The following is a 27,997-nucleotide window of genomic DNA, read 5'->3' as shown; positions in this document are numbered from 1 at the left end:
CGGACAATGGCACGAGCTTCAGAGTGGCCGATAAAGTTTTCAGGAATCTTAGGGACAACGGAGAAGTACAAGAATATCTGAAGAGAATAGAGTGCGAGTGGAGGTTCACAGTTCTCAGAGCGCCTTGGCAAGGAGGATTCTATGAACACATGGTGGGCACAGTCAAAAGGTGCATTCGGAAGGTCTTGCACGGCAGGAGAGTGAGCTTTGATGAACCGAGGACAGTGTTAGCTGAGATAGAGGCAAGAGTCAATAACAGGCCTCTGACCTATGTGTAAAATCGGATTGACGAGCAGGAAGCTCTCACCCCCAATCACATGCTGTTTGGAAGGAGGATTGAGCCCTTCCCCACAGTTTTGAGTCAGTCTTCCAAGGAGCTGGATTATTATGGGCCAGATGGTCCCCCATCAATGAAGAACTGCACAGGAGTCACAACAGACTGGTGAACATCCTGGACAAATGGAACCAGTTGTGGCGCAGGGATTACTTGACAGCCCTGCGGGAACATTTCTATGGTGCAGACCCCGAGGCAAATAAGATGATGCTAAGCGAAGGGGACCTGGTGCTAGTAGAATCCAAGGTGCCCAGGGCATACTGGCCTCTTGGCCTGGTGGTGTCGACCCACCCAGACAAGGCTGGGCGGTTGAGAATGGTGAAGGTGAGAATGAATGGTGTCGAGACTATAAGACCCATCAACAGGCTTTTGCCTCTCGAGGTCCACATGGTGAGACTGGGACATGAGAAGTTAGGCCAGAGGCTGACCGAACTGAGCGGCCGGACGACCCATCGAATGGCGCTCAAGTCCAGGGCCCACTGGGAGGGCCTGCGGGAGGCAGACTTGATCTAGACTTAGTACCTACCTTCGCCGGCAGGAGGATGTTGGAACTTATTCGGTCCAAGAAGTCCCAACGGGGAAAAACACACCGTTCGAGGGCCCTTACACCCAACCCAAAACACAAACATTCTCTCCCGGATTGGCCAAGGTGGATGGGAGGTACTACTTAATTTATAGATTTACCCTTCAGGGAAGAAGTAGGTAGTTTTACTGTTAGTACACTAATATTAGGATTATTGAGGCAACTGTAGATAATAATAATGTAGACCTAAGACCTTAACATAGGTAGTAATAGGCCGATAATGTAGGCAAACACTAGGTTAAGTTAGCTAGGGAGAACTGGCAGCCCAAGTTTGAACGACGAGGCGTGGGTCTCGAAGACGCCAGCTCGTTCTTTTATGACCAGACATCACCTGGACAAGACGTGCTGTGATCAGCAGGCGGCGCCCCCCACATGTCCTCACATATGAGATTTGGGGAAACCTGGTGGAGGCACCTCAATGTACCGTAGATGACCTCCTCTGTCAGGCCCATACAGTAAGACAAGACCTCCACTCTTTCGTAGGATTCTGGCCAGTTTCTGGGGAAAGTTGTGAGTGAGTTGAACTGTGGGCCTTTGTTCAACTGGCAGTGCATGCCCAGTATGTACCAGCGTCTCTTGTCAGCCTAGAAGCTAGTGTCCGTGTCTGCATAGTCATACTAGGGGATACACACCCCCTTGGATATAGGAATTTCCAAGGTACAGGCAGGTCACTAATAACGATTGAATATTGCAGGAATTAAGGCTCCCGGTTGTACGTGGTTCTGAGGGGAAGTTCAAAGGGGCTAAGCTTAGGGAGGTTGAGATCAGGATATATGCTGCAACACAAAGTAAGTTAGTCCTTTAAACGTGCATGCAGGCGAGATTTCTTGCAACATCAGTCATTTATGAAAATCTGTCCTGTAAGCCACTTGTGAGGCTGAGGTACCGACCTCAGAGCTCGGTGTCAACAGAGCTTGCCAGGGTAGGCGACTCACTTGGAGGCAGTCCAGACAAATTTTCACACCAGGTATAGTGCCATGAATTTTCTGAAGCAATAATTAGTTTATTTATCGAACTGAAAAACCAAACAGTACTGTATAATGTTTTGACTCACGAAATTGTAATAAGATGATTGCCACAAACTGCAGTACGGTGGGGTTTGAACTCATGATAAGCAAGTCGTAAAACTCCAGGCCAGTGCGTAAGTCACTGGGCCAGTTGGCTATAATAAGTCATCCAACTAGGTATATTTATACACTATAGAGAAGTTAGCAGTGTGGCTCAGGCTAACTTTGTCGTGGGGTTAGTGAGGAGATAATGACGTAAGAAATGCACACATTAGATGTCTTGGTAGCGTATAATTGAGGCGAGACCCAGAACCTTACCTCCGCCTAGCCTTGAACTGAGAGGGAGAGCTGTGGCCTACAGCTCACGTTTGAGGAACTCGTGACGTCATAGCATGGTGGCCTGGTGACTAAAGCTCCCACTTCACACACGGAGGGCCCGGGTTCGATTCCCGGCGGGTTGAAACATTTCGAAACGTTTCCTGACACTTGTTGTCCTGTTCACCTAGCAGCAAATAGGTACCAGGGTGTAAGTCGACTGGTGAGGGTTGCATCCTGGGGGGACAAGACTGAGGACCCCAATTCAATTCAATTCAATTCAAAGTTTATTCTCTATAAGGATTACAATGCTGAGTTTACAGAATTTGGTTATTGTGTGGTTTACATGTAGTTAAATAATGATTACAGAGTGTACCACTAGAACACCTAGCATGGCTAGGCATTTCGGGTAGACTTAGTTTAATTCTTAATTTAAGTTAGACAGTTCTCGATAACGCACTGACTTTCTTGGGTTATCCTGAGAGACTAACCCTCCGGGGTTAAAAAAACCGAACGAAATATTATCTTATCTTATCTTAGGGATCGTCTCTAAAGAATAATGGATTTAAGAGTGTACTACACAAGTACACAGTACTGCTGACAACTTCACTATGGTGCATAAATATACCTAATTGGATGACTCTTCTTGTAGGCAGCTGGTCCAGCGGCTTACACACTGGCCGCGAGTTTTACCTCTTACTCACCATGAGTTCTAACCTCACCTGTTCTGTACCGTGCTTTGTATAATGTTTTAAACTTACACTGTGATTTATTATGTAATCGCCTTTACAAGACAGGGAGACAGTTTTTATAATAAAACCTACAACAGATTATAAATATTAACCTTATTTATAAATTATCCATTTTTTATAAGGCTGCGGCATAATGCGTCATACAGTGTAACTGTTTTCTTATGACCAGTTTATTGTTTATGTGATATAAACAGGAGAATAACCCATGGTGAGTGATGTCAGTCACCATGGTGAGTGATGTCAGTCACGATGGTGAGTGATGCCAGTCACCATGGTGATTGATGCCAGTCACGATGGTGAGTGATGCCAGTCACAATGGTGAGTGATGTCAGTCACCATGGGGAGTGATGTCAGTCACCATGGTGAGTGATGTCAGTCGTCATGGTAAGTGATGTCAGTCACCATGGTGAGTGATGTCAGTCACGATGGTGAGTGATGCCAGTCACCATGGTGATTGATGCCAGTCACCATGGTGAGCGATGTCAGTCACCATGGTGAGTGATGCCAGTCACCATGGTGATTGATGCCAGTCACCATGGTGAGTGATCTCAGTCACCATGGTGAGTGATGTCAGTCACCATGGTGAGTGATGTCAGTCATCATGGTGAGTGATGCCAGTCACCATGGTGAGCGATGTCAGTCACCATGGTGAGTGATCTCAGTCACCATGGTGAGTGATGCCAGTCACCATGGTGAATGATGTCAGTCACCATGGTGAATGATGCCAGTCATCACGGTGAGTGATCTCAGTCACCATAGTGTGTGATGCCAGTCACTATGGTGAGTGATGTCAGTCACCATGGCGAGTGATGCCAGACACCATGGCGAGTGATGTCAGTCACCATGGTGAGTGATGTCAGTCACGATGATGTGTGATGCCAGTCACAATGGTGAGTGATCTCAGTCACCATGATGAGTGATGTCATCCACCATGAAGAGTTATGTCAATCACCATGGTGAGTGATGTCAGCCACCATGATGTGTGATGCCAGTCACTATGGTGAGTGATCTCATTCACCATGGTGAGTGATGTCAGTCACCATAGTGTGTGATGTCAATCACTATGGTGTGTGACGCCAGTCACCATGGTGAGTGATCTTAGTCACCATGGTGTGTGATGCCAGTCACCATGGTGAGTGATTTCAGTCACCATGGTGAGTGATCTCAGTCACGATGGTGTGTGATGACAGTCACCATGGTGAGTGATCTCAGTAACCATGGTGTGTGATCTCAGTCACCATGGTGCGTGATGCCAGTCACTATAGTGAGTGATCTTAGTCACCGTGGAGCGTGATGCAAGTCACCATGGCGAGTGATCTCAGTCACCATGGAGTGTGACGTCAGTCATCATGGTAAGTGATCTCAGTCACCATGGTGAGTGATTTAAGTCACCATGGTGTGTGATGCCAGTCACTATAGTGAGTGATGTCAGTCACCATGGTGAGTGATCTCAGTCACCATGGTGAGTGATGTCATCCACCATGAAGAGTTATGTCAATCACCATGGTGAGTGATGTCAGTCACTATGATGTGTGATGCCAGTCACTATGGTGAGTGATCTCATTCACCATGGTGAGTGATGTCAGTCACCATAGTGTGTGATGTCAGTCACTATGGTGTGTGATGCCAGTCACAATGATGAGTGATCTCAATCACCATGGTGAGTGATGTCAGTCAACATAGTGTGTGATGCCAGTCACCATGGTGAGTGATGTCATCCACCATAAAGAATGATGTCAGTCACCATGGTGAGTGATGTCAGTCACAATGATGTGTGATGCTGGTCGCAATGGTGAGTGATCTCATTCACTATGGCGAGTGATGTCAGTCACCATGGTGTGTGATGTCAGTCACCATGGTGCGTGATGCCAGTCACCATGGTGAGTGATCTTAGTCACCATGGTGTGTGATGCCAGTCACCATGGTTAGTGATCTCATTCACCATGGTGAGTGATCTCAGTCACCATGGTGTGTGATGCCAGTCAGTATGGTGAGTGATCCCAGTCACAATGGTGTGTGATGCCAGTCACTATAGTGAGTGATCTTAGTCACCATGGAGTGTGATGCCAGTCACTATGGTGAGTGATATCAGTCACCATGGTGAGTGATCTCAGTCACCACGGTGTGTGATGTCAGCCATGATGGAAAGTGATCTCAGTCACCATGGTGAGTGATGTCAGTCACAATGGTGTGTGATGCCAGTCACTATAGTGAGTGATGTCAGTCATCATGGTGAGTGATCTCAGTCACCCTGGTGTGTGATGCCAGTCACCATCGTGAGTGGTCTCAGTCACCATGGTGTGTGATGTCAGTCTTCATGGTGAGTGATGTCAGTCTTCATGGTGAGTGATGTCAGTCTTCATGGTGAGAGATATAAGTCTTCATGGTGAGTGATGTCAGAGTTCATGGTGAGTGATGTCAGTCTTCATGGTGAGCGATCTCAGTCACAATGGTGAGTGATGTCAGTCACCATAGTGAATGATGTCAGTCACAATGGTGAGTGATGTCAGTCACCATGGTGAGTGATGTCAGTCACCATGGTGAGTGATGTCAATGACAATAGTGAGTGATGTCAGTTACTATAATGAATGATATCAGTCACCATGGTGAGTGATGTCAGTCATCATTGAGAGTGATCTCAGTCACCAGGGTGAGTGATGTCAATCACCATGGTCAGTGATGTCAGTCACTATTGTGAGTGATGTCAGTCACGATGGTGAGTGATCTCAGTCAACATGGTGAGTGATGTCAGTCACCATGGTGAGTGACCTCAGTCTCCAAATTGAATGATGTCAGTGACCATGGTGAGTGATCTCAGTCACCATGGTGAGTGATCTCAGTCACCATAGTGAGTGATCTCAGTCACCATGGTTTGCAATGCCAACCACCATGTTGAGTGATCTCAATCACCACAGTGAGTGATCTCAGTCACCATGGTGTGTGATGTCAGTCACCATGGTGAATGGTCTCAGTCACCATGGTGAATGATCTCAGTCACCATGATGTGTGATGCCAGTCACCATGGTGAGTGATCTCAGTTGCCTTGTTCAGTGATGTCTGTCACCATGGTGAGTGATGTCAGTCACCATGGTTTGTGTTGTCAGTCAACATGGCTAGTGATGTTGGTCAAGATGGTGTGTGATGTCAGTCACCATGGTGAGTGATGTCAGTCACCATGGTGTGCGATATCAGTCACAATGGTGAGTGATGTCAGTCACAATGGTGTGTGATCTAAGTCACCACTGTGAGTGATGTCAGTCACCATGGTGTGTGATGGCAGTCACCATCGTTAGTGATGTCAGTCACCATGGTGAGTGATGAAAGTCACAAATGTGACAGATGTCAGTCACCACGGTGATTGATGCCAGTCACCATGGTGAGTGATGCCAGTCACCATGGTGAGTGATGTCAGTCACTCTCAGTAGTAGTAACCAGTTACCAGTAACCAGTGTACCAGTAGATGACTCACTACCAACCGTCTCTGCCTGAGTCACTGTCTGTATTCATATTGTGCTGACCACAGCAGTATTCAAAGACCCCCCTCACATATGGGTACTGTGGGCGGCCAGTCAGTCTGACGAGAGTGAGCAAGGAGATAGGTACGGCTGTTTGGGCGCTACCCACATTATCCGTAATTATACGTACTTCCAGCCTACGTGAGTATTACTTTACCCTATCCACGTGTTCGAACTCCCACATGATAAATGGTGGCAGCGGTGGGATTGAACTCTTGGATAGTCAAGGTCCATCTGGCTAACCTTCCAGTAGGTTGTTTGTCCTGGAATAAAGGTATCAATGGAGCATGGTCTGTCAAGACATGAACAGAGTACTGATAAATAATGTCTCGGAAGTGCTTTAAAGACCATACTATTGCTAAAGCTTCTTGCTCAGTTACTGTATAATTACGTTCAGCCTTTGTAAGGACTCGGCTAGCAAATGCAACTGCGTTGTACTTGCCATCGGTCTTCTGAGCTAGTACGGCACCTATGCCAATTGAACTAGCATCAGTTGTCAGATAGAAGGGCTTAGAAAAATCTGGAAATTTCAAAATTGGAGCAGATGTTAGCTTTTCTTTTAGAGTTTGGAATGCTCTTTCTTGACGGAAGGTCCAAACAAAAGGAGCATCTTTCTTAAGCAACTCAGTTAGAGGAGCAGCTATGGAAGAAAAATTGGCAATGAAAGATCTATAAAAACCTGCTAAGCCCACAAAGGATCTTATGGCATCAGCAGTTTTGGGTGTTGGAAAATTTAGTACTGCAGTTACTTTACTTTGGTCAGTCGTAACCCCTCTAGGAGTGACTACGTGACCAAGAAACTTAATTTCTGATCTGAAAAATTGACATTTAGACAGTTTAATCTTTAAATTGGCCTCTTCAAGCTTACCAAGTACTACATCAAGTCTTTTCAAGTGTGTATCCACGTCTTTAGACATGACGATTACGTCATCTAAGTACACCATAAGTGCATTACCTAAGAGACCTCTAAAGATATTAGTCATGAGCCTTGAGAACGTGATAGGGGAAGATCGTAATCCAAACGCCATACGGAGGAAGTGATAATGACCTATAGGAGTGGAGAATGCAGTTAGCTCTTGGCTGTCCTCGTGAAGAGGGACTTGCCAAAACCCTTGTAACAAATCCAGGGTTGAAAAGACTTTGTTATCTCCGATGTTACGTAAAAGATCACCCAGTACAGGGAGTGGGAAGCGATCTGGAATAGTTTTCGCGTTTAACTTCCTAAAGTCAATCACTGGGCGCCAAGTACCATCCTTCTTACGTACTAGGATCAAGGGTGCATTCCAAGGTGAATTGCTAGGTGCAATAAATCCATCATCAAGCATTTGATTGATCAATTCTTCTGCGACAGCAACTTGTGAATGAGGCATTCTGTACGCAGGTATGTAGATAGGTCTAGTACCAGGTTCAAGTGGAATACGATGGGACAATAAGTTCGTTATACCCATCTTCTCACCTGGTAAGGCAATGGCTTTACGACGTTTGTTCAACAGAGTCAACAAACGCTTGACTTCATCTGGGAAGTCAGTGGGAGCTAATTCTTTCTCCTCAACTGCTGGAACAGATTGATCCAGTGAAGTGGATGAGGTCTCCCGAGCTCTCAGTAGTAGTAACCAGTTACCAGTAACCAGTGTACCAGTAGATGACTCACTACCAACCGTCTCTGCCTGAGTCACTGTCTGTATTCATATTGTGCTGACCACAGCAGTATTCAAAGACCCCCTCACATATGGGTACTGTGGGTGGCCAGTCAGTCTGACGAGAGTGAGCAAGGAGATAGGTACGGCTGTTTGGGCGCTACCCACATTATCCGTAATTATACGTACTTCCAGCCTACGTGAGTATTACTTTACCCTATCCACGTGTTCGAACTCCCGGTGGTCTGGTGGCTAAAGCTCCCGCTTCACACACGGAGGGCCCGGGTTCGATTCCCGGCGGGTGGAAATTCCGACACGTTTCCTTACACCTGTTGTCCTGTTCACCTAGCAGCAAATAGGTACCTGGGTGTTAGTCGACTGGTGTGGGTCGCATCCTGGGGGACAAGATTAAGGACCCCAATGGAAATAAGTTAGACAGTCCTCGATGACGCACTGACTTTCTTGGGTTATCCTGGGTGGCTAACCCTCCGGGGTTAAAAATCCGAACGAAATCTTATCTTATCTTATCTTATCACTATGGTGAGTGATCTCAGTTGTAATGGTGAGTGATGTCAATCACAATAGTGAGTGATGTCAGTCACCATGGTGAGTGACGTCAGTCACCATGGTGAGTTATCTCAGTCACCAGGGTGAGTGATGTCAATCACGATGGTCAGTGATGTCAGTCACCATTGTGAGTGATGTCAGTCACCATGGTGAGTGATGTCAGTCACCATGGTGAGTTATCTCAGTCACCAGGGTGAGTGATGTCAATCACGATGGTCAGTGATGTCAGTCACCATTGTGAGTGATGTCAGTCTCGATGGTGAGTGATCTCAGTCACCACGGGGAGTGATGTCAGTCACCATGGTGAGTGACCTCAGTCTCCAAATTGAATGATGTCAGTCACCATAGTGAGTGATGTCAGTCACCATGGTGAGTGATCTCAGTCACCATGGTGAGTGATCTAAGTCACCATGGTGAGCGATCTCAGTCACCATGGTTTGTAATTCCAACCACCATGGTGTGTGATATCAGTCACAATGGTGAGTGATGTCAGTCCCAATGGTGTGTGATCTAAGTCACCATTGTGAGTGATGTCAGTCACCACGGTGTGTGATGGCAGTCACCATCGTTAGTGATGTCAGTCATGGTGAGTGATGCCAGTCACAATTGTGAGAGATGTCAGTCACCATAGTGAGCGATGTCAGTCACCATGGTGAGTGATGCCAGTCACCATGGTGAGTGATGCCAGTCACCATGGTGAGTGATGCCAGTCACCATGGTGAGTGATGCCAGTCACCATAGTGAGTGATGCCAGTCTCCATAGTGAGTGATGCCAGTCACCATGGTGAGTGATGCCAGTCTCCATAGTGAGTGATGCCAGTCACCATGGTGAGTGATGCCAGTCACCATGGTGAGTGATGCCAGTCACCATGGTGAGTGATGCCAGTCACCATAGTGAGTGATGCCAGTCACCATGGTGAGTGATGCCAGTCACCATGGTGAGTGATGCCAGTCACCATGGTGAGTGATGCCAGTCACCATGGTGAGTGATGCCAGTCACCATGGTGAGTGATGCCAGTCACCATGGTGAGTGATGCCAGTCACCATGGTGAGTGATGCCAGTCACCATGGTGAGTGATGCCAGTCACCATGGTGAGTGATGCCAGTCACCATGGTGAGTGATGCCAGTCACCATGGTGAGTGATGCCAGTCACCATGGTGAGTGATGCCAGTCACCATGGTGAGTGATGCCAGTCACCATGGTGAGTGATGCCAGTCACCATGGTGAGTGATGCCAGTCTCCATAGTGAGTGATGCCAGTCACCATGGTGAGTGATGCCAGTCACCATGGTGAGTGATGCCAGTCACCATGGTGAGTGATGCCAGTCACCATGGTGAGTGATGCCAGTCACCATAGTGAGTGATGCCAGTCACCATGGTGAGTGATGCCAGTCACCATAGTGAGTGATGCCAGTCACCATGGTGAGTGATGCCAGTCACCATGGTGAGTGATGCCAGTCACCATGGTGAGTGATGCCAGTCACCATGGTGAGTGATGCCAGTCACCATGGTGAGTGATGCCAGTCACCATGGTGAGTGATGCCAGTCACCATAGTGAGTGATGCCAGTCACCATGGTGAGTGATGCCAGTCTCCATAGTGAGTGATGCCAGTCTCCATAGTGAGTGATGCCAGTCTCCATAGTGAGTGATGCCAGTCACCATGGTGAGTGATGCCAGTCTCCATAGTGAGTGATGCCAGTCACCATGGTGAGTGATGCCAGTCACCATGGTGAGTGATGCCAGTCACCATGGTGAGTGATGCCAGTCTCCATAGTGAGTGATGCCAGTCACCATGGTGAGTGATGCCAGTCACCATGGTGAGTGATGCCAGTCACCATGGTGAGTGATGCCAGTCTCCATAGTGAGTGATGCCAGTCACCATGGTGAGTGATGCCAGTCACCATAGTGAGTGATGCCAGTCACCATGGTGAGTGATGCCAGTCACCATGGTGAGTGATGCCAGTCACCATGGTGAGTGATGCCAGTCTCCATAGTGAGTGATGCCAGTCTCCATAGTGAGTGATGCCAGTCACCATGGTGAGTGATGCCAGTCTCCATAGTGAGTGATGCCAGTCACCATGGTGAGTGATGCCAGTCACCATGGTGAGTGATGCCAGTCACCATGGTGAGTGATGCCAGTCACCATAGTGAGTGATGCCAGTCACCATAGTGAGTGATGCCAGTCACCATGGTGAGTGATGCCAGTCACCATGGTGAGTGATGCCAGTCACCATAGTGAGTGATGCCAGTCTCCATAGTGAGTGATGCCAGTCACCATGGTGAGTGATGCCAGTCACCATGGTGAGTGATGCCAGTCACCATGGTGAGTGATGCCAGTCACCATGGTGAGTGATGCCAGTCACCATGGTGAGTGATGCCAGTCACCATGGTGAGTGATGCCATAGTGAGTGATGCCAGTCACCATGGTGAGTGATGCCAGTCACCATGGTGAGTGATGCCAGTCACCATGGTGAGTGATGCCAGTCACCATGGTGAGTGATGCCAGTCTCCATAGTGAGTGATGCCAGTCTCCATAGTGAGTGATGCCAGTCACCATGGTGAGTGATGCCAGTCACCATAGTGAGTGATGCCAGTCACCATAGTGAGTGATGCCAGTCACCATGGTGAGTGATGCCAGTCACCATGGTGAGTGATGCCAGTCACCATAGTGAGTGATGCCAGTCACCATGGTGAGTGATGCCAGTCACCATGGTGAGTGATGCCAGTCACCATGGTGAGTGATGCCAGTCACCATGGTGAGTGATGCCAGTCACCATAGTGAGTGATGCCAGTCACCATGGTGAGTGATGCCAGTCACCATGGTGAGTGATGCCAGTCACCATGGTGAGTGATGCCAGTCTCCATAGTGAGTGATGCCAGTCTCCATAGTGAGTGATGCCAGTCACCATGGTGAGTGATGCCAGTCTCCATAGTGAGTGATGCCAGTCACCATGGTGAGTGATGCCAGTCACCATGGTGAGTGATGCCAGTCACCATGGTGAGTGATGCCAGTCTCCATAGTGAGTGATGCCAGTCACCATAGTGAGTGATGCCAGTCACCATGGTGAGTGATGCCAGTCACCATGGTGAGTGATGCCAGTCTCCATAGTGAGTGATGCCAGTCTCCATAGTGAGTGATGCCAGTCACCATGGTGAGTGATGCCAGTCTCCATAGTGAGTGATGCCAGTCACCATGGTGAGTGATGCCAGTCACCATGGTGAGTGATGCCAGTCACCATGGTGAGTGATGCCAGTCTCCATAGTGAGTGATGCCAGTCACCATGGTGAGTGATGCCAGTCACCATGGTGAGTGATGCCAGTCACCATGGTGAGTGATGCCAGTCACCATGGTGAGTGATGCCAGTCTCCATAGTGAGTGATGCCAGTCTCCATAGTGAGTGATGCCAGTCACCATGGTGAGTGATGCCAGTCACCATAGTGAGTGATGCCAGTCACCATAGTGAGTGATGCCAGTCACCATGGTGAGTGATGCCAGTCACCATGGTGAGTGATGCCAGTCACCATAGTGAGTGATGCCAGTCACCATGGTGAGTGATGCCAGTCACCATGGTGAGTGATGCCAGTCACCATGGTGAGTGATGCCAGTCACCATGGTGAGTGATGCCAGTCACCATAGTGAGTGATGCCAGTCACCATGGTGAGTGATGCCAGTCACCATAGTGAGTGATGCCAGTCACCATGGTGAGTGATGCCAGTCACCATGGTGAGTGATGCCAGTCACCATGGTGAGTGATGCCAGTCACCATAGTGAGTGATGCCAGTCACCATGGTGAGTGATGCCAGTCACCATGGTGAGTGATGCCAGTCTCCATAGTGAGTGATGCCAGTCTCCATAGTGAGTGATGCCAGTCTCCATAGTGAGTGATGCCAGTCACCATGGTGAGTGATGCCAGTCTCCATAGTGAGTGATGCCAGTCACCATGGTGAGTGATGCCAGTCACCATGGTGAGTGATGCCAGTCTCCATAGTGAGTGATGCCAGTCACCATGGTGAGTGATGCCAGTCTCCATAGTGAGTGATGCCAGTCACCATGGTGAGTGATGCCAGTCACCATGGTGAGTGATGCCAGTCACCATGGTGAGTGATGCCAGTCTCCATAGTGAGTGATGCCAGTCTCCATAGTGAGTGATGCCAGTCACCATGGTGAGTGATGCCAGTCTCCATAGTGAGTGATGCCAGTCACCATAGTGAGTGATGCCAGTCTCCATAGTGAGTGATGCCAGTCTCCATAGTGAGTGATGCCAGTCACCATGGTGAGTGATGCCAGTCTCCATAGTGAGTGATGCCAGTCACCATGGTGAGTGATGCCAGTCTCCATGGTGAGTGATGCCAGTCACCATGGTGAGTGATGCCAGTCTCCATGGTGAGTGATGCCAGTCACCATGGTGAGTGATGCCAGTCTCCATAGTGAGTGATGCCAGTCACCATGGTGAGTGATGCCAGTCTCCATAGTGAGTGATGCCAGTCACCATGGTGAGTGATGCCAGTCTCCATGGTGAGTGATGCCAGTCACCATGGTGAGTGATGCCAGTCTCCATGGTGAGTGATGCCAGTCACCATGGTGAGTGATGCCAGTCTCCATAGTGAGTGATGCCAGTCACCATGGTGAGTGATGCCAGTCTCCATAGTGAGTGATGCCAGTCACCATGGTGAGTGATGCCAGTCTCCATAGTGAGTGATGCCAGTCTCCATGGTGAGTGATGCCAGTCTCCATGGTGAGTGATGCCAGTCTCCATAGTGAGTGATGCCAGTCACCATGGTGAGTGATGCCAGTCTCCATAGTGAGTGATGCCAGTCTCCATAGTGAGTGATGCCAGTCACCATGGTGAGTGATGCCAGTCACCATGGTGAGTGATGCCAGTCTCCATAGTGAGTGATGCCAGTCTCCATGGTGAGTGATGCCAGTCACCATAGTGAGTGATGCCAGTCTCCATAGTGAGTGATGCCAGTCTCCATAGTGAGTGATGCCAGTCTCCATAGTGAGTGATGCCAGTCACCATGGTGAGTGATGCCAGTCTCCATAGTGAGTGATGCCAGTCACCATGGTGAGTGATGCCAGTCTCCATAGTGAGTGATGCCAGTCACCATAGTGAGTGATGCCAGTCACCATGGTGAGTGATGCCAGTCACCATGGTGAGTGATGCCAGTCACCATGGTGAGTGATGCCAGTCTCCATAGTGAGTGATGCCAGTCACCATAGTGAGTGATGCCAGTCACCATGGTGAGTGATGCCAGTCACCATGGTGAGTGATGCCAGTCTCCATAGTGAGTGATGCCAGTCTCCATGGTGAGTGATGCCAGTCACCATAGTGAGTGATGCCAGTCTCCATAGTGAGTGATGCCAGTCTCCATAGTGAGTGATGCCAGTCTCCATAGTGAGTGATGCCAGTCACCATAGTGAGTGATGCCAGTCACCATGGTGAGTGATGCCAGTCACCATGGTGAGTGATGCCAGTCACCATGGTGAGTGATGCCAGTCACCATAGTGAGTGATGCCAGTCACCATGGTGAGTGATGCCAGTCACCATGGTGAGTGATGCCAGTCTCCATAGTGAGTGATGCCAGTCACCATGGTGAGTGATGCCAGTCACCATGGTGAGTGATGCCAGTCACCATGGTGAGTGATGCCAGTCACCATGGTGAGTGATGCCAGTCACCATGGTGAGTGATGCCAGTCACCATGGTGAGTGATGCCAGTCACCATGGTGAGTGATGCCAGTCACCATGGTGAGTGATGCCAGTCACCATGGTGAGTGATGCCAGTCACCATGGTGAGTGATGCCAGTCACCATGGTGAGTGATGCCAGTCACCATGGTGAGTGATGCCAGTCTCCATGGTGAGTGATGCCAGTCACCATGGTGAGTGATGCCAGTCTCCATAGTGAGTGATGCCAGTCACCATGGTGAGTGATGCCAGTCACCATGGTGAGTGATGCCAGTCACCATGGTGAGTGATGCCAGTCTCCATAGTGAGTGATGCCAGTCTCCATGGTGAGTGATGCCAGTCTCCATAGTGAGTGATGCCAGTCACCATGGTGAGTGATGCCAGTCTCCATAGTGAGTGATGCCAGTCACCATGGTGAGTGATGCCAGTCACCATGGTGAGTGATGCCAGTCTCCATAGTGAGTGATGCCAGTCACCATGGTGAGTGATGCCAGTCACCATGGTGAGTGATGCCAGTCTCCATAGTGAGTGATGCCAGTCACCATGGTGAGTGATGCCAGTCACCATGGTGAGTGATGCCAGTCACCATGGTGAGTGATGCCAGTCACCATGGTGAGTGATGCCAGTCACCATGGTGAGTGATGCCAGTCACCATGGTGAGTGATGCCAGTCACCATGGTGAGTGATGCCAGTCACCATGGTGAGTGATGCCAGTCACCATGGTGAGTGATGCCAGTCACCATGGTGAGTGATGCCAGTCTCCATAGTGAGTGATGCCAGTCACCATGGTGAGTGATGCCAGTCTCCATAGTGAGTGATGCCAGTCACCATGGTGAGTGATGCCAGTCTCCATAGTGAGTGATGCCAGTCACCATGGTGAGTGATGCCAGTCTCCATAGTGAGTGATGCCAGTCACCATGGTGAGTGATGCCAGTCACCATGGTGAGTGATGCCAGTCACCATGGTGAGTGATGCCAGTCTCCATAGTGAGTGATGCCAGTCACCATGGTGAGTGATGCCAGTCACCATGGTGAGTGATGCCAGTCACCATGGTGAGTGATGCCAGTCACCATGGTGAGTGATGCCAGTCACCATAGTGAGTGATGCCAGTCACCATGGTGAGTGATGCCAGTCTCCATGGTGAGTGATGCCAGTCACCATGGTGAGTGATGCCAGTCTCCATAGTGAGTGATGCCAGTCACCATGGTGAGTGATGCCAGTCTCCATAGTGAGTGATGCCAGTCACCATGGTGAGTGATACCAGTCTCCATGGTGAGTGATACCAGTCTCCATAGTGAGTGATGCCAGTCTCCATAGTGAGTGATGCCAGTCACCATGGTGAGTGATGCCAGTCACCATAGTGAGTGATGCCAGTCTCCATAGTGAGTGATGCCAGTCACCATGGTGAGTGATGCCAGTCACCATGGTGAGTGATGCCAGTCACCATGGTGAGTGATACCAGTCACCATGGTGAGTGATGCCAGTCTCCATAGTGAGTGATGCCAGTCACCATGGTGAGTGATGCCAGTCACCATGGTGAGTGATGCCAGTCTCCATAGTGAGTGATGCCAGTCTCCATGGTGAGTGATGCCAGTCACCATGGTGAGTGATGCCAGTCTCCATAGTGAGTGATGCCAGTCACCATGGTGAGTGATGCCAGTCACCATAGTGAGTGATGCCAGTCACCATGGTGAGTGATGCCAGTCTCCATAGTGAGTGATGCCAGTCTCCATAGTGAGTGATGCCAGTCACCATGGTGAGTGATGCCAGTCTCCATAGTGAGTGATGCCAGTCTCCATAGTGAGTGATGCCAGTCACCATGGTGAGTGATGCCAGTCTCCATAGTGAGTGATGCCAGTCTCCATAGTGAGTGATGCCAGTCACCATGGTGAGTGATGCCAGTCTCCATAGTGAGTGATGCCAGTCTCCATAGTGAGTGATGCCAGTCACCATGGTGAGTGATGCCAGTCACCATGGTGAGTGATGCCAGTCTCCATAGTGAGTGATGCCAGTCTCCATAGTGAGTGATGCCAGTCACCATGGTGAGTGATGCCAGTCACCATGGTGAGTGATGCCAGTCTCCATAGTGAGTGATGCCAGTCTCCATAGTGAGTGATGCCAGTCACCATGGTGAGTGATGCCAGTCACCATGGTGAGTGATGCCAGTCACCATGGTGAGTGATGCCAGTCTCCATAGTGAGTGATGCCAGTCACCATGGTGAGTGATGCCAGTCTCCATAGTGAGTGATGCCAGTCACCATGGTGAGTGATGCCAGTCTCCATAGTGAGTGATGCCAGTCTCCATAGTGAGTGATGCCAGTCACCATGGTGAGTGATGCCAGTCTCCATAGTGAGTGATGCCAGTCTCCATAGTGAGTGATGCCAGTCACCATGGTGAGTGATGCCAGTCACCATGGTGAGTGATGCCAGTCTCCATAGTGAGTGATGCCAGTCACCATGGTGAGTGATGCCAGTCACCATGGTGAGTGATGCCAGTCTCCATGGTGAGTGATGCCAGTCACCATGGTGAGTGATGCCAGTCACCATGGTGAGTGATGCCAGTCACCATGGTGAGTGATGCCAGTCACCATGGTGAGTGATGCCAGTCACCATGGTGAGTGATGCCAGTCTCCATGGTGAGTGATGCCAGTCACCATGGTGAGTGATGCCAGTCTCCATGGTGAGTGATGCCAGTCTCCATGGTGAGTGATGCCAGTCACCATGGTGAGTGATGCCAGTCACCATGGTGAGTGATGCCAGTCACCATGGTGAGTGATGCCAGTCACCATAGTGAGTGATGCCAGTCACCATGGTGAGTGATGCCAGTCACCATGGTGAGTGATGCCAGTCACCATGGTGAGTGATACCAGTCACCATGGTGAGTGATGCCAGTCTCCATAGTGAGTGATGCCAGTCACCATGGTGAGTGATGCCAGTCTCCATGGTGAGTGATACCAGTCACCATGGTGAGTGATGCCAGTCTCCATAGTGAGTGATGCCAGTCACCATAGTGAGTGATGCCAGTCTCCATAGTGAGTGATGCCAGTCTCCATAGTGAGTGATGCCAGTCACCATGGTGAGTGATGCCAGTCTCCATAGTGAGTGATGCCAGTCTCCATAGTGAGTGATGCCAGTCACCATGGTGAGTGATGCCAGTCTCCATGGTGAGTGATGCCAGTCACCATGGTGAGTGATGCCAGTCACCATGGTGAGTGATGCCAGTCTCCATGGTGAGTGATGCCAGTCACCATGGTGAGTGATACCAGTCACCATGGTGAGTGATGCCAGTCTCCATAGTGAGTGATGCCAGTCACCATGGTGAGTGATGCCAGTCTCCATGGTGAGTGATGCCAGTCACCATGGTGAGTGATACCAGTCACCATGGTGAGTGATGCCAGTCACCATGGTGAGTGATGCCAGTCTCCATAGTGAGTGATGCCAGTCACCATGGTGAGTGATGCCAGTCACCATGGTGAGTGATGCCAGTCACCATGGTGAGTGATGCCAGTCACCATGGTGAGTGATGCCAGTCACCATGGTGAGTGATGCCAGTCACCATGGTGAGTGATGCCAGTCTCCATAGTGAGTGATGCCAGTCACCATGGTGAGTGATGCCAGTCACCATGGTGAGTGATGCCAGTCACCATGGTGAGTGATGCCAGTCACCATGGTGAGTGATGCCAGTCACCATGGTGAGTGATGCCAGTCACCATGGTGAGTGATGCCAGTCTCCATAGTGAGTGATGCCAGTCACCATGGTGAGTGATGCCAGTCTCCATAGTGAGTGATGCCAGTCACCATGGTGAGTGATGCCAGTCTCCATAGTGAGTGATGCCAGTCACCATGGTGAGTGATGCCAGTCACCATGGTGAGTGATGCCAGTCACCATGGTGAGTGATGCCAGTCTCCATAGTGAGTGATGCCAGTCACCATGGTGAGTGATGCCAGTCACCATGGTGAGTGATGCCAGTCACCATGGTGAGTGATGCCAGTCTCCATAGTGAGTGATGCCAGTCACCATGGTGAGTGATGCCAGTCTCCATAGTGAGTGATGCCAGTCACCATGGTGAGTGATACCAGTCACCATGGTGAGTGATGCCAGTCACCATGGTGAGTGATGCCAGTCTCCATAGTGAGTGATGCCAGTCACCATGGTGAGTGATGCCAGTCACCATGGTGAGTGATGCCAGTCTCCATAGTGAGTGATGCCAGTCACCATGGTGAGTGATGCCAGTCTCCATGGTGAGTGATGCCAGTCACCATAGTGAGTGATGCCAGTCTCCATAGTGAGTGATGCCAGTCACCATGGTGAGTGATGCCAGTCTCCATGGTGAGTGATGCCAGTCACCATAGTGAGTGATGCCAGTCTCCATAGTGAGTGATGCCAGTCACCATGGTGAGTGATGCCAGTCACCATGGTGAGTGATGCCAGTCTCCATGGTGAGTGATGCCAGTCACCATGGTGAGTGATGCCAGTCACCATGGTGAGTGATGCCAGTCACCATGGTGAGTGATACCAGTCACCATGGTGAGTGATGCCAGTCTCCATAGTGAGTGATGCCAGTCACCATGGTGAGTGATGCCAGTCACCATGGTGAGTGATGCCAGTCTCCATAGTGAGTGATGCCAGTCACCATGGTGAGTGATGCCAGTCACCATGGTGAGTGATGCCAGTCACCATGGTGAGTGATGCCAGTCACCATGGTGAGTGATTCCAGTCACCATGGTGAGTGATGCCAGTCTCCATAGTGAGTGATGCCAGTCACCATAGTGAGTGATGCCAGTCACCATGGTGAGTGATGCCAGTCACCATGGTGAGTGATGCCAGTCTCCATGGTGAGTGATGCCAGTCACCATGGTGAGTGATGCCAGTCACCATGGTGAGTGATGCCAGTCACCATGGTGAGTGATGCCAGTCACCATGGTGAGTGATGCCAGTCACCATGGTGAGTGATGCCAGTCACCATAGTGAGTGATGCCAGTCTCCATAGTGAGTGATGCCAGTCACCATGGTGAGTGATGCCAGTCACCATGGTGAGTGATGCCAGTCACCATGGTGAGTGATGCCAGTCACCATGGTGAGTGATGCCAGTCACCATAGTGAGTGATGCCAGTCTCCATTGTGAGTGATGCCAGTCACCATGGTGAGTGATGCCAGTCACCATGGTGAGTGATGCCAGTCACCATGTAGAGTGATCCCAGTCACCATGGTGAGTGATGATCACCATAGTGAGTGATGCCAGTCTCCATAGTGAGTGATGCCAGTCACCATGGTGAGTGATGCCAGTCACCATGGTGAGTGATGCCAGTCACCATGGTGAGTGATGCCAGTCACCATGGTGAGTGATGCCAGTCACCATGGTGAGTGATGCCAGTCACCATGGTGAGTGATGCCAGTCACCATGGTGAGTGATGCCAGTCTCCATAGTGAGTGATGCCAGTCACCATGGTGAGTGATGCCAGTCACCATGGTGAGTGATGCCAGTCACCATGGTGAGTGATGCCAGTCACCATGGTGAGTGATGCCAGTCTCCATAGTGAGTGATGCCAGTCTCCATAGTGAGTGATGCCAGTCACCATGGTGAGTGATGCCAGTCACCATGGTGAGTGATGCCAGTCTCCATAGTGAGTGATGCCAGTCACCATAGTGAGTGATGCCAGTCACCATGGTGAGTGATGCCAGTCACCATGGTGAGTGATGCCAGTCACCATGGTGAGTGATGCCAGTCACCATGGTGAGTGATGCCAGTCTCCATAGTGAGTGATGCCAGTCACCATGGTGAGTGATGCCAGTCACCATGGTGAGTGATGCCAGTCTCCATAGTGAGTGATGCCAATCACTGTGGTGAGTGATCTCAGTCACCATGGTGAGCGATGCCAGTCACCATGGTGAGTGATGCCAGTCACCATAGAGAGTGGTGCCAGTCACCATGGTGAGTGATGCCAGTCACCATAGAGAGTGATGCCAGTCACCATGGTGAGTGATGCCAGTCACCATAGAGAGTGATGCCAGTCACCATGGTGAGTGATGCCAGTCACCATAGAGAGTGATACCAGTCACCATGGTGAGTGATGCCAGTCACCATGGCGAATGATCTCAGTCACCATGATGTGTGATGCCAGTCACCATGGCGAATGATCTCAGTCACCATGATGTGTGATGATAGTCATTATGGTGAGTAATCTCAGTCACCATGGTGAGTGATGTCAGCCACCATGGTGTGTGATGTCAGTCACCATGGTGTGTGATGCCAGTCACTGTGGTGAGTGATCTCAGTCACCATTGTGTGTGATGCCAGTCACTATGGTGATTGATGTTAGTCACCATGGTGAGTGATGTCAGTCACCATGGTGAGTGATGTCAGTTACCATTGTGAGTGATGTCAATTACGATGTGTGATGCCAGTCACAATGGTGATTGATCTCAGTCACCATCGTTAGTGATGTCAGTCACCATAGTGTGTGATGCCAGTCACCATGGTGAGTGATGTCAGTCACCATGAAGAGTGATGTCAGTCACCATAGTGTGTGATGCCAGTCACCATGGTGAGTGATGTCATCCACCATGAAGAGTGATGTCAGTCACCATATGTGATGCTATGTTGAGTGATCAAATTCACCATGGTGAGTGATGTCAGTCACCATGGGTGTTATGGGGCTATAGGACCCAACATGTATTTATAAGTAACAGTTACTCTGGAATACTTAATTATATTGAATTGATGGGGACAGTTAGTTAGTTTAATATGTTTATTATGCACCCCATACCCATCCTGTGGGCGGTAGTCAATAGATTACAGAGGTACATAATTGGTCCAGGGACTGGACTCCAAAGTTTTGATAGCTGAGCAAGTTACAAAGGTAATGAACTAGATCTGGTCATAATCATGACCAAGTTACAAAGGTAATGAGCTCCAGGTTGAGCTGGTCACACTCATGAATAATTGCAAAGGTAATGAATCATAAACACATTAATCATGAGAATTTACAAAGGTAATGAGCTCCAGGTAGAGCTGGTCACAATCATGACAAGTTTCAAAGGTAATGAATGATAAACACGTTATGACATGATTACAATCATAGACAAATTACAGAGTAATGAGCAGTTAACAAACATAGTAGGGAATTCATCCAATGCCCCAACAACAGATGTTGCTAGGTGCCTGTCTCTCCTCGGTAGACAGCCATTGCAAACAGCAGCAAGTTGCCCCGGGATATGCTGCTTGCACGAGCACCATCGACCCTCCCCAAGAGGTCCAAGAAGCCAGTGACTCCGTTAGCAGCCCGATGGAGAGCTGTCCTAGGGACATGTCAGCGTCCTGGTGGACGCCAAGTTGATTGAAGATCCCAGGCCCTCGTGTGCACGGATGTTGAAGCTTGAGGAACTGAGTACACACTGCCTGTGGCACACCTGGCAGCTGCCTCGCGGTCGAACTCCACGATGCTGTCCCTGTAGTGGAAGTTCCTGTGAGCCCGGCACTCCCTGCGGCTGCAGTACCATCGCTGACATCGTGGGTTAGGGGAGAAGTACCCTCTACAGATGGGGTGGCGCTGGGAGTTGGGTGGGTGAGGCGGGGGAGTCGGGCAGGGGTGAGGCATTATGAGAGGGTCACTGTTTACTACACACGCCCTCCCCCTCCCCCCCCAGCGGAGAGGGGGGGGGAGGCGCTGACTGGTCCTGACTCTACAACACCAAACCCTCTTAAAACTGCACAACACTTCAACTATTTACGCTGAAACGATGCACTGGGATGTCCGTTCGCTGCTCTGGTATCTTCTCAAAGCATTCACACTGAGTTCTGTTAAGTAGGGACCTGGTCAGCCTCTTTGACCAGGAGCTATCCTTGAAAATCCCGCAGTTAGCCCGCTACACTACCTGCCGCGTCGGCCATGCCAACGGATCTGATTGATGGGAACTCAGTTCTAAATGTCATAAGGGCTGATCACCCTTAGGACTGAGAGGCAGCTGGGTCAAGCCTTTTTCTCAATATAATAGGTTATACTATAGACACATAAACACACAATTTAAATAAGTAGTTTATAAAGTTGTATTTCTTTTTGTAAAAGTAAAATTAAGGTGTGGTAGAATTGTGGTAACTGGAGAATTGTGCTTGGCAACAGTCTTTTGTTTTTGGTGGGTGTGGGAGGAGCTTAGCTAGGCTCCTCCCCCTCCCTCTCTCTGTTTTGGTTGATATGAAGGTGGAAGGACCTCTGGGTCCTTCTTTCTATCTTTTTGGGGCATGTGTGCTCCAGGAGTGAGTTTTTATAACTTAAGTTGTGGCCACCATACCCAGGGTGACTAAAGTGTGTCAAAACACTGGTTAGCCCAGAGTTAGTCAAGAAGAGAGATGGACAAAGTTGCTGAGATGCACCATGTGGGAGAACAGCTATGGAGTGTGTAGATTTTTTTTTTTTTTTTTTTTTTTTTTTTTTTTTTTTTTTCAAAATGTGAGGTTGTAAATGTATCTTCTGTACATATCTATTTAGAATACAGTTATATTTTTATAGTAGTAGTTTAAATAACCTGTGAGGAGGGCTGGTGAAAGGATATCGGAGACACTCAAGATGATCAGCCATGATGTAAGTATTACCCCTAGACAGATAAAGCCATTAAGTAAAAAGCTACCCCACACTAGAACATGTAGTGAGAACCTTACTATCAAAGTAATAAGGGACAAACCAACATAACATGGGAGCTTGACCGGGAGAGTTATTTGACTGCTAAAATAACACCGGTGGCCCGGTGGCCTGGTGGCTAAAACTCCCGCTTCACACACGGAGGGCCCGGGTTCGATTCCCGGCGGGTGGAAACATTTCGACACGTTTCCTTACACCTATTGTCCTGTTCACCTAGCAGCAAATAGGTACCTGGGTGTTAGTCGACTGGTGTGGGTCGCATCCTGGGGGACAAGATTGAGGACCCCAATGGAAATAAGTTAGACAGTCCTCGATGACGCACTGACTTTCTTGGGTTATCCTGGGTGGCTAACCCTCCGGGGTTAAAAATCCGAACGAAATCTTATCTTATCTTAACTATATGTACTGGTATGTGGTAATAACAGTTGCATGTTTCTGGTAGGAGAAGATTTACCAAGGTGGTGTCAGTGGAAGTGTTGTTTTCATATATTAGTTTACAGGTTGTTTTTCTCCTAAGGTGGGAGAAAGGTTGTGACATGCAAAGAGTACGTAACCTTTATTCGGCGCATGGACACACCCTCATTTACAGGCTATCTCCCCCAACCAGCGAACCAGGTTGCTAAGAGTTGGTGATGGGGCCCCATCGTTCAACTAGTGACCAGGTTCTAGCCAATAAGAAGGTGGGATTGGCAATCGCAGAGGTTATGTGGATACCGCTCTCCTGTCTGCCCTTGTCATTCCCATTCTAGAGCTGGTTGAAGCACGGTCTGCTATCTTGTGGCTTCTATTTCTGCTTTGCTTACCGTGGAGTGCACTATACTTATCACTGTACATAGTGTACATATTGCTGTTATAAATTGGTGAAGGATAATATAAGTCTAAACTTTTTCTACTGTGTTTATTTGCTCCCATTACACCTGGGATAACAGGCCTTTGAAATCCTAGGTTGTAATATGGGTAGCCTGTCCGAGAGCTGGAGCTGGACTTAGAGAAACGGTTGAGCTTAGGGTGAAGCTTGTAGCAGGAACATTGTGTAGCTTGCTGTCTCGCTTCGCTTTACAAATTTTGCGTGTCAGTTGCTTATGATCAGCCTTGCTATTGTGTGATCGTTCAACAGCTCGCTACTAGCTTGTTCAGTGTGCTCGCTTCGCTACGGTCAATCTTGTGTGCAGTCGGCTTTGCTTGTATGCGTATTCTGCAATCGTACTGTGCATAGCTAAGCGTGTTCTGCAAATTAACGTGTTACGTTGGGGTATTCGTACTGTGCATAGCGAATAACTTATGCCACCTAGACGAGTCAGACGCCTGGTGTCGGCATATACTTTGCATAACCTACCTAAATTGTCCCTACAACGTTGTTGGCAAATTGCTCGTTCCATTGGCATTCCCTATAAATGCACTCTTACAGCTGCGCAACTGCGTTCACTTATTGCTGACAAACTTATTGAAGAAGAGATGGCACATCAAACTCCTCCCTCTACGGGAGCTAGGGAAAAAACTATGTTCTCGCAGGAGGAAGATGATACACCTACGGAGCAAAATGGTCAGTATAGTGCAGCTGGGTTGTCTCAGGGTGAATCAGCGTCGTTGGCACTTGAGCTGGCAAAAATCAATCTTGAGCAAACTAGGGAACAGAGAGCATTCGCAAGGGAAGAATTTGATAGGGAAAGAGAAAGGAGGCAATTTTCGCATTCTGTAAATAATTTTAGTTTACAGAAAGCAGTACAGTTTGTTCCCCGCTTCAATGAGGCCGAACCAGAGCAATTTTTCGAAAGCTTCGAAAATCAGGCTCGAGCCTTGAGGTGGCCGGAACAGCACTGGGCATCGTTGGTTCATACAGCATTATCGGGTAAGGCACAGGAATTTACGTCAGTATTAAATGACGCTGAATTTTCTGATTATCAAGTAGTGAAGACCACAGTGTTGGGAGCATATACGTGTATCCCAGCCAAATATCGTAAGACCTTCAAATTGAACAGGCGGCAGCTTGGTCAATCCCTGGTGGACTTTGTGAGACAGCAAACCAAAGCTTTTACCAGCTGGTATAAAGCAAGTGGTGTCTCTACCTTTGAGGATCTGGTGCAGCTTATTCTGATTGATAACCTGCTGGAGTCTGTGGGACCAGAGGTTCGTGTCTTTCTGCAGGATCGTGACTTAACCACTGCATTGGAGGCGGCCAGGTTGGCTGATACCTTCGAAACGAACCGCTCCTTGTCCGAGCGGTCCCGTCTCTCTTTTCAACAGTCTGGCGTGAGCAGAGATCGACAACATTGGAGAATGAAGTGCCAGCCGGAGGGAGAGCGTCTACGTCATCCAACCAAGTCACCTGGTGAGCCACGCTTCTCAACATATGGTCCCCCTGCGGAGAGGCAAACTACTTATGGAGCATCTCGACAACAATATCCAGAGAGGTACCAGCCAGAACGACACCACTTGCAACGTCATCAGGGAGTAAAGGGCAAGCCTGTCGTCTGCTTCAGGTGCAATAAAGTAGGTCACATCAGTTCCAACTGCCCCCAAAAACCTCAACCCATTGGGAAAATCTCTAATATCCCTAGTAACATGTCCCCTAGAGAAGTAGAAAAAGGTATGGCCCCTTATTATTGCGAAAGTCTTATTTCCCTTCAGGAAAACTCAGAACCAACTAAAGTAAATACCTTTAGAGATACTGGAGCATATTGCTCACTTGTCAGAGAAGGAATATTACCCCTTTCAGAGAATACTTCTTTGAATTCCTCAGTTTTATTGGAAGCATTTGGAGGAGCTATTTATTCTGTTCCTTTGCATAAAATTTATGTACAGTGCAAATATTACACTGGGTACTTGACTGTAGGTGTCTCAAAAGGATTTCCCATGAAAAATGCCATGTTATTACTGGGTAATAACATTACTACTGTTAGTTCGTGTCCTGAACCTATAATGATTAATGCTTCTCCGGTGTTGGCCATAACTCGGGCAACATCCCAAGGGTTGTCTGGAGAGAATGTTGACCTATCCTTGGACGACTCCGATCTCGGAATAGCCACATTGTTTTACGAGGAAAACTGGCCAGAGCCTCGTAGATCAAGTGAACAGACCCCGATCAAGCCTTCCTATTCCCAGGTTGCAGGATTGCCAGATGTCTGTTTCCATGCCCGAGGGACTGTCCTTCCGGGAGGAACAACGAAAGGACCCTTCTTTAAAATTCGCTTTTGAGGCAGCCATGGGTAAATCCTCTTTGGGTCATCCAGTCAAGTATGAAGTTAAAAATGATTATTTGGTCTGCACTGAGACTGGTAAGGAGATAGAGGGCCGGCAATTATACGACAGGTTAGTGGTTCCAACCAAGTATAGACCTCAGATATTAAATATAGCTCATAATACGTCATTAGGAGGTCACTTAGGAATTACAAAAACCTTGTATAGAATCACAGAAGAATTTTATTGGCCAAAATTAAAGAAAGATGTGAAGAATCATATTAGGTGTTGCTGAGAATGTCAGCAAGTTGGAAAACCTGGACATTCCATTAAACCTGCACCTCTCCAACCCATACCTGCTGATGGAGAACCTTTTGCAGATTTAATTATAGATTGTGTAGGTCCACTACCTAAGTCAAAGTCGGGAAACCAGTATTTATTTACAATTATGGATAAAGTAACCAGATATCCTGAAGCAATCCCTATGCGTAGTATCAATACTAAAGCTATTCTCAAAGCTTTAACAAAATTCATTTCTTGTTTTGGCATTCCTAAAACTATACAAAGTGATCAAGGTACTAACTTCACTGCCAAAGCATTTAGGGAAGTATTAACTAGGTTAGGGATAATTCACAACTTATCCACTGCCTATCACCCTCAGTCCCAAGGCGCCTTGGAAAGATTCCACCAAACATTAAAAACAATGATGAGAAGTTTTTGCATGCACTTTCCGACAGATTGGGATGAATCTCTACCGTTGTTGCTGTTCTCAGTACGAGAGACGGTGCAAGAGTCTACAGGGTATAGTCCGTTTGAGCTGATCTTTGGGCACAATGTACGAGGTCCTCTTCGGGTGCTCAAAGAAGGATGGATGGGAGAAGACGTAAGCTCAGCACTCTACAACCCATCTTCAAGGTTGCAGGTGGCACGTGAGTTAGCCAAGGCTAACCTAAAGACAGCTCAAAGTAAGATGAAACAGAGGTATGACAGAAGTGCACAATTCCACTCCTTCCATCCAGGAGACAAGGTGTTGGTGCAGGAACCTATACCTGGCCACACCTTGAAAGCTAGATTTACGGGACCTATGCAGATAGTAAGTAGATTATCTGATTTAAATTATGTGGTAGCTCCCATTGACAAGACCTCAAAAACAAAAACTTACCACATTAATCAAATCAAGGCCTTTCATACACCAGATAAAGTCCCAGTAATGACTCTGTCCTCTACCTCTGAGGACGACTCTGACTCTTTGCACTCTATCTCTGAAATTAATACTAAACTTTCAAATTCTGTCCTCCTCAAGGATCCTAGCCCTTTAATGGCTGGATTATCTGAAATACAAGCAACCAATTTAACTGAGCTTCTACAGTCATATCCTAATATTTTTTCGGATGTGCCAAAAAAATGTACGTTAGGTTACCATGATGTAGATGTGGGAAAATCTAAACCAATTAAACTCTCCCCCTACAGAGCTAATCCTGAAAAGCAAAGGCTACTTCAGCAGGAAGTAGACTTCTTGTTAGAACATGGTTTAGTGGAGGAGTCATCTAGTCCATGGGCTTCACCGTGCATCCTAGTAAAAAAGGCTGATGGAGGGTTTCGTATGTGCACAGACTACCGTAAAGTGAACGAGGTCACAATTACAGATGCTTACCCTCTTCCTCGTCTGGATGACGTAATTGACTTTGTGGGTAAGGCTACTTTTGTGTCCAAATTAGATCTCCTTAAAGGTTACTATCAGGTACCTTTGACAGATAAGGCGAAGGAAATCTCTGCCTTTGTAATT

The 27,997-nt window shown here is 48.6% G+C and overlaps 2 protein-coding genes and 1 long non-coding RNA gene across 4 annotated transcripts in view; 2 read left to right on the top strand and 1 right to left on the bottom strand.

Annotated features, from left to right (window-relative positions):
• LOC138852519 (uncharacterized) overlaps window positions 1-27,997 on the top strand; it is a 389,852-nt gene that overhangs the window by 6,460 nt on the left and 355,395 nt on the right. The window lies entirely within an intron of this gene.
• Window positions 1-27,997, bottom strand: part of LOC128688062 (intraflagellar transport protein 74 homolog) — a 694,157-nt gene that overhangs the window by 415,250 nt on the left and 250,910 nt on the right. The gene's annotated exons all lie outside the window — the stretch shown is intronic.
• LOC138852531 (uncharacterized) lies at window positions 650-27,203 on the top strand. Its single transcript, XM_070083848.1, has 3 exons — window positions 650-801; window positions 24,705-25,524; window positions 26,949-27,203. The coding sequence occupies exons 1-3, from the start codon at window positions 650-652 to the stop codon at window positions 27,030-27,032; spliced, it is 1,056 nt and encodes a 351-aa protein (XP_069939949.1). The 3' UTR covers window positions 27,033-27,203.

This window comes from Cherax quadricarinatus, chromosome 10 (genome assembly GCF_038502225.1).
Source record: "Cherax quadricarinatus isolate ZL_2023a chromosome 10, ASM3850222v1, whole genome shotgun sequence".
Lineage (NCBI taxonomy): Eukaryota > Metazoa > Arthropoda > Malacostraca > Decapoda > Parastacidae > Cherax > Cherax quadricarinatus.
This window is presented reverse-complemented; position numbering and strand designations above follow the sequence as displayed.